General features: G+C 42.8%; 1 protein-coding gene across 1 annotated transcript in view; it reads left to right on the top strand.

Moving 5' to 3' along the window:
* Positions 1-651: 651 nt before the first annotated feature.
* LOC120914266 (hereditary hemochromatosis protein homolog) overlaps positions 652-16,685 on the top strand; it is a gene marked incomplete in the record, with an annotated part of 50,690 nt that continues 34,656 nt past the window's right edge. The window contains 1 exon segment of the mRNA XM_040324893.1: positions 652-891. Coding sequence (XP_040180827.1) covers positions 818-891 — 74 coding nt within the window.

The raw sequence follows: 16,685 nt of genomic DNA, 5'->3' as shown, positions 1-16,685 counted from the left end.
GTAGTCCAAGGGAGGGGGCGAACACGATACTCCACACCAGGGAGAAAGCCTTGCATTACTCTGTGGAGTTACAGACAGAAGAACAGGAAGTGAGGATTTCTCAGAGGAGGACTGCATTAAGGTAATGGAAGCTATTTAGGAAAAAAAATTGTACCTTTACAACCCCTTTAATCTTACCTGCTTTGCTGGTTTTGCACTGAGCAGCCCATATTCTCCTCTTCTCTGGTCCCTCTTCGGTGCTCCTGGCCCCTCCCTCCTGTTGAGTGCCCTCACAGGAAGCAGCTTGCTAGCTGAACCGCAGCTCTGTGTCCATTTAGGAACAGAGCCGCGGTTTGGCCCCGCCCCTCCTCATTGGCTGACTTTCATTGACAGGAGTGGGAGCCAATGAAGTGGCTTCTGTGTCTCAGCCAATCAGGAGTGAGAATCCCAGGCGGCCGAGGCACTGGTGTACATCGCTAGATGGAGATGGGTTCAGGTAAGTATTAGGGGGACTGCTACACAGAGAAAGTTTTTTATCTTAATTCATAAAGATAAAAAGTCTTCTGCCTTTACAACCACTTTAACTCCAGCATGTAGGACCATATAAGACCATAAACCCCAATAGAAAAATCCCAACTGCTCTTCATTTATATTTGCTTTTAGTTTAAAAAAAGGCATTTTCTGCTGGCGGATAACTGTCAGGACACACCTAGAATTGCTAGATAACAGCCAAGGACAGAAAGAAATATATCTCCAGCTATATCCAGACACAGGTTAATCTGGTTCTATCACACACTGAAGGAAACTCAGAGCAAGTAGAAGTATCATTGATATATGGATGATGGAGCAATATCTACTGTACATATTGATGTCGCTGATCCCTTTCTCGTCTACCTCTTCTGATTCTACTCATACCTTTTCAGGTAGGTTTAACCCTTTCATGCCTATGTATGACATTTGGTGTTTACAAGTTAAAATCCATATTTTTGGCTAGAAAATTACTTAGAACCCCCAAACATTATATATATATTTTTAGCAGAGAATCTAGAGAATAAAATGGCGATTGTTGCAATATTTTATGTCATACGGTATTTGTGCGGCGGTGTTTTAAACACAACTTTTTGGGAAAAATTTACTTTCATGAATTTTAAAAAAATGAAAAAGTAAAATTAGCCCATTTTTTTTGCATAATGTGAAAGATGATGTTATGCCGAGTAAATAGATACCAAGCATGACACGCTTTATAATTGCACGCACTCGTGGAATGGCGACAAACTACGGTAACTAAAAATCTCCATAGGCGACGCTTTAAACTTTTTTTACGGTTACCAGGTTAGAGTTACAGAGTAGGCCTAGTGCTATAATTATTGCTCTCGCTCTTACGATCGCGGCGATACCTCACATGTGTTATTTGAACACCGTTTTCATATGCGGGCGTGACTTCCGTATGCACTTTCTTTGCTGCGCAAGCTCGCGGGGAGGGGGGCGCTTTAAAAACTTTTTTTTTTTGTTTTCTTATTTATTTATTTATTTTTTCTAATATTAATTTTTTTTTTTTTTTTTTTTTTACATTTTGATCACTTTTATTGCTGTCACAAGGAATGTAAACATCCCTTGTGACAGCAATAGGTGGTGACAGGTACTCTTTATGGAGGGATCGGGGGTCTAAAAGACCCCCGAGCCCTCCTTTGCACTTCAAAGTATTCAGATCGCCGAAAACGGCGATTCTGAATACTGTGTACTTTTTTAAATCCGGCGCCATTGGCATCTGAGAAACCCGGAAGTGACGTCATGACGCCGCTTCTGTGGTTTCAATGCGGACACTGAATCAAAGCCGTTTACGGCTTTGTTTCAGAGCTCGCCGAGACGCTGGAGGCGCCGGATCGTGGATCGGGTCTCCCGGTGGGACGGGAGGCCCGGTCAGAGCGGCGAGAGGCGGCGGGAGGGGGGGATGTCCCCTCCCGCTCCTCCGGCATAACAACCGAGCGGCTTTTAGCCGCATCGGTTGTTATGTTTGGAAAGCCGATCGCCGGCTCTAAACAACGGTACCGGGATGATGCCTGCGGCTGCAGGCATCATCCCGGTATAACCCCTGAAAGCCGAGGACGCATATATGCGTACGCTCGGCGTGAAAGGGTTAATATGCTACGATTCCATACATTTTCCTTTCTTTTTTCTCTTGTAGCTAAATTTTCCTGACAGCCCTTTAACCACTTGCTTACTGGGCACATATACCCCCCTCCTGCCCAGGTGAAATTTCAGCTTCCGGCACTGCGTCGCTTCAACTGACAATTGCGCAGTCGTGCGACATGGCTCCCAAAGAAAATTGACGTCCTTTTTTTCCCAAAAGTAGAGCTTTCTTTTACTGGTATTTGATCACCTCTGCAGTTTTTATTTTTTGCGCTATAAACAAAAGAAGAGCGACAATTTTGAAAAAAAAAATTTTTTTTTACTTGTTGCTATAATAAATAGCCCAATTAAAAAAAATAATAATTCTTAGTCTAGGCCGATACGTATTATTCTGCATATTTTTGGTAAAAAAAAAATCGCAATAAGCGACTGGTTTGCGCAAAAGTTATAGCGCCTACAAAATAGGGGACAGAATTATTATTATTATTTATTATTTTTTTTACTAGTAATGGCGGTGATCTGCGATTTTTATTGGGACTGCGACATTATGGCGGACACTTTTGGCACCATTCACATTTATACTGCGATCAGTGCTATAAATATGCACTAATTACTGTATAAATGTGACTGGCATTGAAGGGGTTAACACTAGGGGGTGAGGGAGGGGTTAAATGTGTAAACTGCATAGTGTTTCTAACTGCAGAGGAAGGGGACTGACTGGGGGAGGTGACCGATCTGTGTCCCTATGTGCAAGGGACTCAGATCGGTCTCCTCTCTCCCTGACAGGACGTGGATCTGTGTGTTTACACTAATTTTCAGCTTTCCGTGCTGTCAAACTTTAAATGACAATTGCAACACTGTACCCATATGAAATCTTTATCTTTATTTTCACACAAATAGAGATTTATTTTGGTGGTATTTACCGTAATCACCACTGGGTTTTGAATTTCTTGTTAAATAAACCAAAAAAGACCAAAAATATTGAACAAAAAAAAACATGTTTTTCTTTGTTTCTGTTATAAAGTTTTGCAAATAAATAATCTTTCTTCATAAATGTTGGACACAATTTATTCTCCTACATTTTTTGGTGAAAATAACCCAAATCAATGTTTATTATTTAGTCTGTAGGAAAGTTATACAGTCCAGAAACTATGAAATATATCTAAAAATGTATTAGTCTTGATGCACTCATTTCTTGAGACCTGAAAACATCAAACAGATATCCCCCAATTGACATCTTTTTGCAAAGTAGAAAGTTCAAGGCATTTACCAGGATTTTGCTTGCAGTATCGCATGTGGTATTGCTCAAATGCAGCATGAGGTCCCCCCCTATAGCTGGTTGTTAAGGTGCGGGCCGGGAAGCCGGATGACTCATCAGATGTCAGCTGTCTTCCTGCTGACAGCTAAATGTAAAAAAACATGCTGGCTATTAAAAATTCTTAATTGTTTCTTTAACCACTTGAGATCCGCGCTATAGACAAAAGACATCTACAGCGCGGCTCTCAAGTGGCGAGTGGACGTCTTTTTCTGTGCATTACCCGCGCGCGCCACTGGGGGGCACGCAGCGGGTAAACACTGTGCCGGCGCATCGCTGGGAAGCCGATGCGTGTACCTGGCGGCCGCGATGTCCGCCGGGTACACGCGATCGGCGGTGACAGCAGGGACGTGGAGCTCTGTGTGTAAACACAGAGCTCCACGTCCTGTCAGGGAGAGAGGAGACCGATCTGTGTCTCTTGTACATAGGGACACAGCATCGGTCACCTCCCCCAGTCAGTCCCCTCCCCCCACACAGTTAGAACACACCCAGGTAATACATTTAACCCCTTCCTCACCCCCTAGTGGTTAACCCCTTCCCTGCCAGTCACATTTATACAGTAATTAGTGCATTTTTATAGCACTGATTGCTGTATAAATTTGAATGGTCCCAAATGTGTGTCAAAAGTGTCCGATATGTCCGTCGCAATATAGCAGGCCTGACAAAAAAAATAAAAAAATCGCAGATCGCTGCCATTACTAGTAAAAAATAAAAAATAAAAAATAAATCATAAATCTATCCCCTATTTTGTAGGTGCTATAACTTTTGCGCAAACCGATCAAATACGCTTATTGCGATTTTTTTTTAACAAAAATATGTAGAAGAATACGTATCGGCCTAAACCAAGGAAAAAAATATTAAAAAAAAAAAAATTGGGATATTATTATAACAAGTAAAAAATATTGTGTTTTTTTTCCCAAATTTTCTGTCTTTTTTTGTTTATAGCGCAAAAAATAAAAAATCGCAAAAATACCACCAAAAGAAAGCTCTATTTGTGGGGAAAAAATTATAAAATGACCGCGCAATTGTCATTCAAAATGCGTCAGTGCTGAAAGCTGAAAATTGGTCTGGACACGAAGGGGGTTTAAGTGCCCAGTAATGAAGTGGTTAAAAAAGCCCCTTGGTGTAGATACATCGTCAATCACGTCGCCTGCTGCCATCGAAAAAAAAAAAATTGGTCCCAATGAAGGCTCCCGCCATCTGGAAGCTCTTAAATAAATAAGGGGCGTGGCCACCTGAAGAAGTCACCGGGTGACCCTGCCCCTTTGTGATATCACTGGCCAGGGGCATGCTGGATCATTGACATCACAAGGGGGTGGGGTACCCGGTGACATCAGTGGCCACGCCTCTTAATTATATTTGGAACTGTCAGACGGCAGAGCTGGCAGATGGCGGGAGTCAGACCTTTTTCTTTTTTTAGGTCGACGGTGGCAGTGGACGTCGGGATTGATGATGGATCTACACTGGGGGACATTTATTTTTTAAATAAAGGAATTGTCAAAAACTGTCTATTGTTTTGTTGTTTTGCACTACATATTTTTTGAGGGTGAATGAGTATGGGTACCCCATACTCATTCACATGGGGGGGGCAGAATCTCGGGCCTCCTTGTTAAAAGAGGCCTCCAGATTCTGATAAGCCCTCTGCCCACAGACCCCTACAACTAGGGTTGTGGGGAAGAGGCCCTTGCCCCCTCAAAGCACCTTCCCATGTTCAGGGCATGTGGCCTGGTATGGTTGGGGGGGCGCTCGCTTGTCCCCCTCTTTCCTGGCCTATCAGGCTGCATGCTCGGATAAGGGTCTGGTATGGATTTTGGGGGGGGGGGACCCCCGCACTGTTTTTTTAAAGAATTTGTAATTGCCGGCATGTTTTTTATTTTTTTACATTCGGCTGATGAATTATCTGTTTTTAAGGATGCAGCATCCTGCTTCCTGGCCCTCTCCTTAAAGCGGGGGTTCACCCGGACATACAACTTTTTACCCTTAGATTCCTGCTCATTTTGTCTAGGGGAATCGGCTATTTTTTTTTAAATCGAAGCTGTAATTACCTTTTTAGAAAGCGATCTTCTCCGCCGCTTCCGGGTATGGGCTGCGGGACTGGGCGTCCCCAGGCTTCCGACGGTCGCATCCATCACGTCACGATTTTCCGAAAGTAGCCGAACATCGGTGCGCAGGCGCAGTATAGAGCCGCACCGACGTTCGGGTTCTTTCGACTACTCGTGACGCGATGGATGCGACCGTCGGAAGCCTTTCGGAAGCCTGTCGGAAGACTGTCAATCAAGAAGGAACGCCCAGTCCCGAAGACCCATACCCGGAAGCGGCGGAGAAGATCGCCCTCTACAACGGTAAGTACTGCTCGGATTTTAAAACAACTAGCCGATTCCCCTAGACTAAATGAGCATCCATCTAAGGGTAAAAATACATTTATGGGTGAACAACCAGCTACCATGCGATAAATTACCATATGAAAATATGCTGTAATTATCGCATTACCAGTATTTTACTGGTAATGTGATAATTACCCGACAAATTGTTACCTGAATTGAATATATTTGTACAATTGTTTCCGCATGCGTTATTTTAACGTTCTTTACCAATGTTAATAATTGTTTCCTTTTTTATTTATTTTTTATTACAATATTTTATTTTATTTTTTCTTACTGTGACCAGAGCAATACAGTGTTACCATATACAATAAAAGTGTAGCGCTGGATAATAGGTAAATAATATGTCACCATAAATTCAAATAATCAGTAAAAAAAGTATAAAATGAATAAATAATCAACAGTGAAAAACGTAAAGTTCATAAGTGAGCAATTCCAATTCTGTGAATTCCTGTAGACCTTCAGTGATGTAGGATGGATAGGTAAAATCCAATAAATGAAGAAAGCCCACCACTAAGGGAAGAAGTGAAGGCTTACTGACTATCCAGTGACCGCCCTTTTCAGGGAGGTCAAACAAGCTCAGAAGAGTGATGGTCCTCACAGAAGTGCCGTGGGGTGCTCCCACCTGTAGTCAGTCACAGACTTTCTCCAAACTTTATAAATGCAAACACTGCCATCGTGTGGATGAATAGTGTAATTACTATTTAAAGTGAAAAAACATGAATTAAATGATTTCCCACATTTCCTATGAGGGATTAGATAACAACAATTATTTAATAAAAAAATAATTAATAAAGGAATATACTAAAAATGTATTAAAAGTAAAAAGAAAAACAGAGAGTCAAAAAGCACACCTCATTAGAGGAGTGGGACATAAACCATTGTTAATGAAACAGTTGATGTCCCACTCCACATTCAGGCCTCCTGGAACATGACAACCAAGCTTGTGTATCCAGCTGGTTTCTGATCTTGATATGGTCCTTTTGCCATTACTGCCTCACCAGTGAGGTACATATTTTTCCAGGGCCATAAAAACTGTAGCCTTAGGATCTCTATTGTACTTAAGGTCATAGTGTTTGGACACATTGGGCCAGATCCTCAAAAGGGATACGCCGGCGTATCTACTGATATGCCATCGTATCCCTGTTTCTATCTTTGGAACTGATCCACAGAATCAGTTTCCAAAAGATAGGCAGAAGATCCGACATGTGTAAGGGACTTACACTGCCGGATCTTAGGATGCAGTACCGCATCCGCCGCTGGGGGCATTTCGAGTCGAAATGCCGCTTCGCGTATGCAAATGAGCACTTACGGAGATCCGCGAAGCGGTTTCGCTTTGTGAAATCTCCGTAAATACTTACGTGGCAATCGTAAAATTAGGGCTGCTTTTACAAAGTGTAAACTGTTTACACCTTGTAAAAGTAGACCCTTCTTACCCGCGACGCTGTTATTTTTTTTTTTTTTTTTCGCCGTATCTTTTTTTTTTCCCAACGCAACTTTTTTTACCCGGCGCGATTCTCAAAACTCGGCGTAACGTAAAACCGCGCTATGCACGTCGGGAAAATGATGTCGTGAGCATGCGCAGTACGTCCGGCGTAGGAGCGCGCCTAATTTAAATGGGACTCGCCCCATGAAAATAGGAGCGCCTTGCGTCGGACGGATTTAAGTTACACAGCCGAAAATTTCTAGGTAAGTGCTTTGTGGATCGGGCACTTAGGTAGAAATTTTGCGGCAGTGTAACTTAAATCAGAATATTTGAGTTACGGCAGCTCTTTGTGGATCTGGCCCATTGTGTTTATCAAAACCAGCCTTAATATTAGTAATATGTTCCCCCAGTCTTACTTGGAGTTTCTGGATGGTGCGTCCAATGTACTCCAACCCACATGGGCACCTCAAAAGGTACACCACGCATTTAGTACTACACGTTATGAACGATTTTATCGGGTATGTCCCAGTAGAGGTAAACTCAGTAAATCTTCTACCTTGGAGTGCATTTATTTTGCAAACCTTGAACTTCCTACATGGGTAGAAGCCTTTGAGGTCCCCATAGAAGTTTGGGCTAGAAGGTGGATCAGGAATATTTGGTGGTATTGAATGTCTAAGGTTAGAAGCACCCCTAAAAAGCACCCTGGGGTTAGCTGATAAAAGAGGCCCCAATAGTCTGTCATTTTTTATTACTGGCCAATGTTTTTTAATGATCCGTTTAATGGCCCAATGCTGGCTTGAGTAGGTAGTTATAAAGGCTAAACCAAAATCCTCTCTATTTTATATAGCAGGTGGTCTATCACAGAGAAGAGTTTGGCGGTCTCTAGATCCCACTTCTATTATCGTAGAGTCAAGACTCCCACCATCATAGCCTTTTGCTAGAAATCTAGATCTGAGAATCTGAGCTTCCCTTTGAAACTCCCCCAGGTCCATACAGTTGAGCCTAAGGCACAAAAACTGGCCCTTTGGAATGGCCGACAGCCAGGAACGGTGATGACATGAATATGAATTGGTATGTATCCGTTCCTGTCTGTCGGCTTGTAGAAGCTTAAGATAATCCCTCTATCATTATTATTAAGGAAGGATGAAAAAGTATCAACCGATTCAGCATCGCCATCCCAGATACATAAAACATCATAAAACATTATCTTTAAATCTCTTCCAAAAGATGAGTTTAGATGTCCTATCATGGAGCACTACGTCCTCCCATTTTAGTAGTTGGCGATACTGGGGGCAAATTTTGCCCCCATAGCCACACCTCTTATTTGAAGATAGTGTGTACCGTTATGCCAAAAATTATTATGTGCCATTGCGAAGTCCAACAACTCCATCACAAAGTTACATTGTGTGATGGAGAGGTCAGAGTCGTGGAATAAAAAATGTTGCACCGCCTCATGCCCCAAATGCTGAGATGGCTGTGTAAAGTGATGCGACATCTGCTGTGATTAACACATAAGACGCTTTCCACTCAATATCACCAAGCAAGTTGATCACATGTTTGGTGTCCTTCAAGAAGGATGGAGTGCCCACCACCAGTGGCTGCAAAAAATTATCGATATATTTACCAACTCGTGAAGTAACAGTCAATACCACTGATGATGGGCCTCCCTAGGGGATTAAAGTCTTATGTATTTTCGGCAATATGTACATCATCATGTACGTCTAGGTGCCAAAGGAACTAGATGTTCCTTTTCCTTTAAATTCTAAATACCCATATTGTGGCCTTTCTCAATTAAGGATTTCAACTCCCGTTTAAATTGTGTAGTAGGATCCGAAGGCAAGACCAAGTATGTCTCGGGATTGGACAGAATCCTTGACATTTCTTCAAAGAAGGAGGCCTTGTCTAAAACGATAATGGCCCCCCCTTTGTCCGCTGGGCGTACAACTATGTCCTTCCTATTACACAAAGACTCCATCCCCAACCTGAGATCATATTGGGATTGTACTGGTTTATTATCCAGATTATCCAGATCCTTAAGCACTAGATCCCGAAAAACATTCAAATTGGGAGCCTAAATTACTTGGAGGATTAAATGCTTTAGCCATCCCAGAATGTGTGATGACAGATGCTTCCCTGCCCAATTGCCTGGTGGGATTGCTCAAAATGTACCTCTGAGGCCCCGTACACACGAGAGGATCTATCCGCTGGTATTTATCCGCGGATCAGTTCCAGCGGATAGATCCTGTGGTGTGTACGGCCCAGCGGATATTTATCCGCGGATATTTTTCGGGCCGATGGATTTCCAGCGGATAAAAATTTCTTAGCATGCTAAGTAATCTATCCGCTGGAATCCTGTCCAGCGGATTGATCCGGTGGTCGGTACAGACTCACCGGATCAATCCATCCGATCCCCTCCCTCGCATGCGGCGTAATGATTCGACGCATGCGTGGGAAGTGTTTACCTTCCAGCGTCGCGCACGTCGCCGCCTCATCATCGTGGCGACGGCACGACACGTCACCGCGGATGGATTCCGCGCGGATTTTGATCCGATGGTGAGTACAAGCCATCGGATCCAAATCCGGAGGAGGAATCTCCGCTGGAAACGGTCCGGCGGACTGTTTCCAGCGGAGATCCCCTCGTGTGTACGGGGCCGCAATGTTAAGTTTTCGAGTGTACTTCTGCACATCTATAAAGGTTTGGAACCTATTAAGGTTACGAGGTGGAACAAACTTCAAACCTTTATTCAAAGTCGTTAATTCCTCTTTAGATAGTTGTTGAGTGCTGAGATTAATAATCCCAGCACTATCTAGACTCTCCTTTGCCTTTTTGGAGTGAAGTTTCCACCCCCCTCTCTTGCGTCTCCATTTCTTTTGTTCCTGTTCCTGCCAGCCAACCGAAAATCCCACCCTGGGTGATTCTCTATCTGTTGGCCCTGGAAGGAACGAAGAGCCCCCAAATTATTACCAGAACTAGATTCCACTCCCCCACCATCATTTACTAAAGGAGCGAATCTATTACTGGCATTTGCATTATAGTGATTATCACTATTAGCACGGGGATCACGTTGACCACCCTGATTTTGATAGTCAGAATGCCCTACTCAAAGACGCCAAGGAGGAGGAGAATGATAATAAGGGTGAGGGAGAGAATTCCTTCTACCCCCCCCTCCCTCCCCCATTAAGGAGCTGCTGTTGTGGACCCCTTCTTCCCCTCCGTGGGTTAGGGGAGGGTTAATGCGTGTGATAGACCTCATGGTGATCACCATGATCACCTTGTAACACGCCTCTTTGGGCAGCAGTAGTCTCTCAAGGCCCAACTGCATTATCACTCAATGGGGGATCGGGAGGAGGTGTTACATGCCATTTAAAGACTTTCTCCCTATAATCCCTCAAATCTCTGTTATACTTGTAGCGCCCCCTTACTTTCAGTATGGGCACTACGCTAAAGTTAATGGGGAATGGGAGAGTTATTTTGCTCCCATTCACAATTTGCTAAATTTGGGCTGCTGTCAGTCCTGAACTGTCCTGTAGGTCAGTCTGCGCTCCAGGGGTGCCGATTCCACCCCTGGGCGACAGTTGGCGCTAGAGGGGTTCTGGCAGAGCCACTTTTCCCCAGCAGCCAATTAGACAAGTTTTCCCTCGCGGAGCATGCTGGGGGAGAGTATATCTGTGGCAGATGCCATTTTTTGGGGTTCTTTTCGGGTTCCAGGTTCCGGGTGCGGCACCCACCTTTAGGGTGTATGCATCCAACGGACCCCGGCGATGGCCTACCAGGCCGGGGTCGCACACTACGCGGAGCTCCATGTTGCTGAAAGGGGCCCCAGTGACTTACTGGGTCCCCAGCTCTATTGAGGAGATCCCAGGCTGTATCCCACTCGATTGGAGGATCGGCTTGAGGAGAACCCGGAGGCAGGTGATCCAAAAGGGCTTGAACAAACCATCGGGGATCTGGTGACCAGGACATTGACAGGTACACTTCTACTGTCACCCGATGACCCTGACCTAATTTACTGGGAGGATTTGCTCAATTTGTTCAGCTCATCCAAGTACTAGGCCTGTGGCAGAGAGCCCTAGAGCCGGGTCTGTGGCAGAGGCCTGTTCCTCCCAGCAACCTAAAGTGACACTTCGGCTGCCAGGCTTGTGGCAGGAGTCTGTCCGGGGGCACTTCACCCACTCTGGCTAGAGTGGCGACAAACTGAAATTACTACTACTAAGAGCAGGATTGCTCGGTTCATATCCAGGCCTGATACTGCAAAGTTCTCTCTTGCTTCATCAACCTTGTCGCTCTACCTCATGTTGATGTTGGCCATGTTGGGCCTGGAAATAAAGCATTCAGAAAACCTTATTCGCTGATTGGACATTTGTTTACTGCTCTACTCACTACAATCACCCCTAGACAATGGTAAGAGGTAACTTAACACGCCGATCCCAAAACAAACCAGCGGCTCCTGAGGGGGTAGCGCTACAATTTTTTTTTTCTTAGATTTTTGTTTAATTTCCTCTTTAATTAAAATTGCTTTTAAAGCATCTGACCTATGTAAATAATCTGGTTCAGATTTAAAAGGGACCAGTTTATTCTTAATGATGTTGATTTTGCAATCCAACATTGTTAACTTACGTTTCTTTTTAGCTATTAGAAACTGCAAAAAGTTAATACCTGCTTCGTTAAAATATTTGAGCCACTCAACCAACTCACTATCATCCTTTTGGGGATTAACATCCCACCTAAGACTCCTAGGTACCATATCTTCTTTCACATACTCCTCTAGGTACACTATGTCCCATCTAGTGTGGCTCTCAGTGATGGTAAGATTTTTTAATCTAAGAAAGCAACCTGCTAGATCATCTATGGGATAATCATTCCCGTAAAAAACACCCACAGTGTTAATAACCGATTGTGACCTATATTCAAAAAGATCCATTATGGATACACCAGCTGCAAATCAAAATATATCAAATAGTGTAAAAAAAGGGGGGAAGGGGAAAATTGCGCTAGGTGCAAAAAAAGATTGTGAATAAATAAATGAATAAAAAGTATCCTGAATGGATACCCTGCTGCTAAAAACCAAACCCTGATACAAGACAAAACAAAACATATACAATAAAAGTGTATAATACTGTAGGTGAATAATATGTGACCATAAATTCAAATAATCAGTGAAAAAAGGATAAAATGAATAAATGTTACCATAGTACTACTCTGGGGAAGTGATTTCAATATTTTTTTATTGCACATGATGGTTGTTTATACCAGTTAATTTCACTGGTATAAGCAACCACTTTTACTGAATAAAACTGATTCATTCGGTGTGTTTTGTTGTGATTAGTTGTGATTGGTCACATCTAATCAGATAGTACAAAATGGTGTGATTGGTCCTGTCTGTACCATGTGATCAGTGTGACCAATCATAGCTAGTAACACAATTGTACACACTGGTTAGCATGAGAGGAAGCCATTCATTGTTTACAACTGTCATGTGACCTACTGTTATTAGTTACAGCTATCAAATGGTACCAGCACTGAGCCAGTACACTCAGGCCGCGTACACACGGTCAGACAAAACCGATCAGAATGGTCCGATGGGCCATTTCCATCGGTTCACCGCTGAAGTGGCCTAATGGTCTGATGTGCGTACACACCATTGTTCCAAAAACTGATCGGGTCAGAACGCGGTGACGTCAAACACACGGCGTGCTGAATAAGACGAAGTTTAATGCTTCCAAGCATGTGTCGACTTGATTCTGAGCATGCGCGGGTTTTGAACCAATGCTTTTCTGTACTAACCATCAATTTGGACCGATCGGGCAGCGGTCCATCGGTTCGATTTTTGAAGCATGTTTTAAAATTTTGGACCGAAGGAAAACAGACCGATGGGTTTTGACCGACCATGTGTACGCGGCCTCATAATTCATCGGTGACAGATCACAATGCAGCTTTGTGCAAAGCACGATCAGGGAGGACATCATATGGCATCCACCTGGATTGACAAATGTCCTGCCAAGCCGTCAATTGACAAAAGGCTGGGTAGGATATGGTTAGACAGGAATTTGTTGGGTTATGTAAAAATACATTTGTATTTGGATTAATTGAAAACTTTGTAAATGTTCCAGGAGATTTAAAGTCAACTTATGTGGTAGATTCTTCATGAGTAGAAAGTGAGCTTTAAAGTGGAACTTTTGTTGGAAAATTAAGTCCTGCTAGATCACTTCAGGCTGGTTCTTTTTGCAGGTATAGCTATTGTAGCACAGACCCTAGACCGGGCTGGCTGTTTGATCCTGGGTTTTATTCTCTGATGAGCACATTGCAGCCAGGCACACAGTAGTGGCAGTCACTCAAATCAGAATACAGGCCGTACATGTCTTTTTGTAGTTTATTCATGGTTTATTTTGGATGGGGTGAGGGTGAGCCTTGGAATACTCCAAAAGAGGACACTAAAGCTCATCGGTTCCTTCATGGTATTACCACCCTCTCAAATGTGAAGGTTAAGTAAACTTCAATGCAGGAACCCCTCAGCAGGAGTATAGGTAAACTGTAACAAGCTCTCCCAAAGTTGGCAAGGAAAGTCTCTAGAATCCTTAAGGTGAGTGCTTACTGTGCTGTGAGTGCCCAACTGCATAGCTCCCAACTGTTCCTGATTTTGAGATACTGACCCTCATTCAGGACAAAGTCCCTCTGTCCCTCTTTCCTCCTCATTTGTTCCTCATTTTGGACTGCACCTAAATGAGGAGGGTGTAGCTCTACTGGGAGTGAAGATAGCCAAAAAGTTAGAGGTGCTTTAAACTAGGTGACTAGGGGGGGGGGGGGTCCAGAGGTAGACATAGTCAGTTCAGAACATATTCCATAGGGTAGTATTGTGGGAAATTATGGTAGGTTGACTAAAGCACCTAAACCCAAGGTAAGTATAGTAACGAGTCCTATTTGAAACCTCAGAACACATAATAAGAAGACAGTATGCGACCGGGCTAAACTACGTGGCATGGTTCACCAATACCAGGAGTCTGACTGACAAGATGGAAGAATTGGAGATACTGTTGTACGAGGAGGATTTGGATTTTCAGAGACTTGGTTCAACAGCTCTCATGATTGGCTGCCAACCATTCAAAGGTATTCCCTATATCGCAAGGATAGAGAGGGTAAAAAAGGGGAGGGGTATTCCTGTATATAAAAAAAATTATGTACAAAGTGAATGTGAGAGATAATATCACTAAGGGAGCAAGGGATGAGTTGGAATCCTTATGGGTAGAGCTACAAAGGGAGGAAACTAAGGGGAAAGTAATACCCAGAGTATGCTATAGGCCCCCTAACCAGAAGGAGGAGGCGGACCTCCTATCACAATTTGGATTAGCGGCAAGGATGGGAAGTGTCATCATAATGGTGGATTTAAATTATCCAGACATAGACTGGGTGGAAGAAACCGTGCATTCATCTAAGCTCGTCAGTTCCTAAATGTCTTGCCGGACAATTTCATGGGTAAATGCACCAACTATAAAAAACTAAAGAGAGAAAATAACCGCTCAGAAGTCTTCAAAGAACCTCCTCACTGGAACCAAACCATGGGTGCCGGCAATGCAATAGTGATGCAAAAATACGAAGGAAACTTGGACAGCCACACTCCAAAAATGTTCTTTTAATTAAAATCGATCACAAAATAAACATGCCACAGCAAAAAAATTCAAACAAAAGCTAACGTTTCGCACTGTAGCTTCAGTGCTTAGTCATAGCTGGTACACACATCAAATGATTGTTGAAAATATATATGCTTCACCTCACTGGTCACATGATCAGCGAGATGATGATTGGAGGCCTAGTGGACGAGCAATAAACTGGTAAACTAGTGTCTCCTGTGAACTCAGGTGAATCAAGACATGTGATTGAAAAACCTTTTCCTATCCACACACCCACACACTATCTACAAATCTATGGGGTAGATCCACAAAGATCTGCCTATCTTTAGGCAGGCGTAGCGTATCTAAGATACACTACGCCGCTGTAACTTACCTTTTCTTCTTGTGAATTCTGAAAGAATCCGCATGGTAAGTTACGGCGGCGTAGTGTATCTATTGCGGCGTAAGGGCGCGCAATTTCAAATGGGAGTGATGGGGGCGTGTTCTATGCAATTACGTCGTGACCCGACGTAAACAACGTTTTTTTTGAACGGCGCATGCGCCGTCCTTAAAATATCCCAGGGTGCATTGCGACAAAGTACGCCGCAAGGGCGTATTGGTTTCGATGTGAAAGTAAATGACGTCACATTCCTATTCACGAACGACTTACGCAACCGACGCAAAATTTTTTAAATTAGACGCGGAAACGACGGCCATACTTAACATTGAGTACGCCACCATATAGCAGCTTTAACTATACACCGGAAAAAGTCGAACGGAAACAACGTAAAAAAATGCGACAGCCGCTCGTACGTTCGTGGATCGTCAGAAATAGCTAATTTGCATACTCGACGCGGAAATGCCACCTAGCAGACGCCGAAAAATTGCATTTAAGATCCGACGGCGTACTAAGGCGTACACCTGTCGGATCTAACCCAGATGCCGTCGTATCTCGTTTTGTGGATACAAAACAGAGACACGACGCAGGAAATTTAAAATTACGCCGGTGTATCAATACAGTAGATACGCCGGCGTAATCCTTTTGTGGATCTGCCCCACTATGTATTGTTTGTTTGGATGTTGTGATAAAACAAAGTGAAAAATGTGACAATAAATGTGAATTATATCTTGATGCGTTGTGTGGAGTGACTAAATAAATAAAAAGCTAAAATGAGTAAATGAATAAAGTCAAAACATGTATATGTAATGAGTATATTAGCATGTAATTAAAAATAAATAAATAAATAAATAAATAAATAAAGAAGATCACAAAGAATAGTGATATGGTGATAAATGCTATGCATAATGTGTGATGCGGTGCAGTGTGGATATATGTGTTGTGGTATCCATGAACCACTGTTTATATGTGTTGTTTGTGAATAGGGTGATAAATATCAAAACGGACCAAAACAAACAAAAAAATAGTAATGAGAACCAAGATGTAAACATCATGCATAGGGTGACCAGAAAACGAGTGTTCTCATGTATATAAAGATTTTTGTTAAACAAAATCCCTAATCTCCGGATCGTGTATATGGTAGTGCTAAAAGATATGTTAAATATAGTGTGAATAATAATAAAAAATGCTAATAATAAATGAAAGTGAATATTAAAATAAATTTACATTTCAATCTTGGTTTCTTGTTTTTTGTTATTATTATTTTTAACTTTTTGTTTTTTCATTATTAATTATTGTTATTTGTTTTTAGTTCTAGTTCTTCTGATTTATTGTGTTCTGAGCTTCAGATTACAAATATTACGCCTGAACTACGAACTTCTTGATTAATGAAAGGACTAGAGTGATCTGTGGGAAGTCTGCATAATTATAAACCCACATTAAAACTAAAAA

Source organism: Rana temporaria, chromosome 9, assembly GCF_905171775.1.
Source record: "Rana temporaria chromosome 9, aRanTem1.1, whole genome shotgun sequence".
NCBI lineage: Eukaryota > Metazoa > Chordata > Amphibia > Anura > Ranidae > Rana > Rana temporaria.
This window is presented reverse-complemented; position numbering and strand designations above follow the sequence as displayed.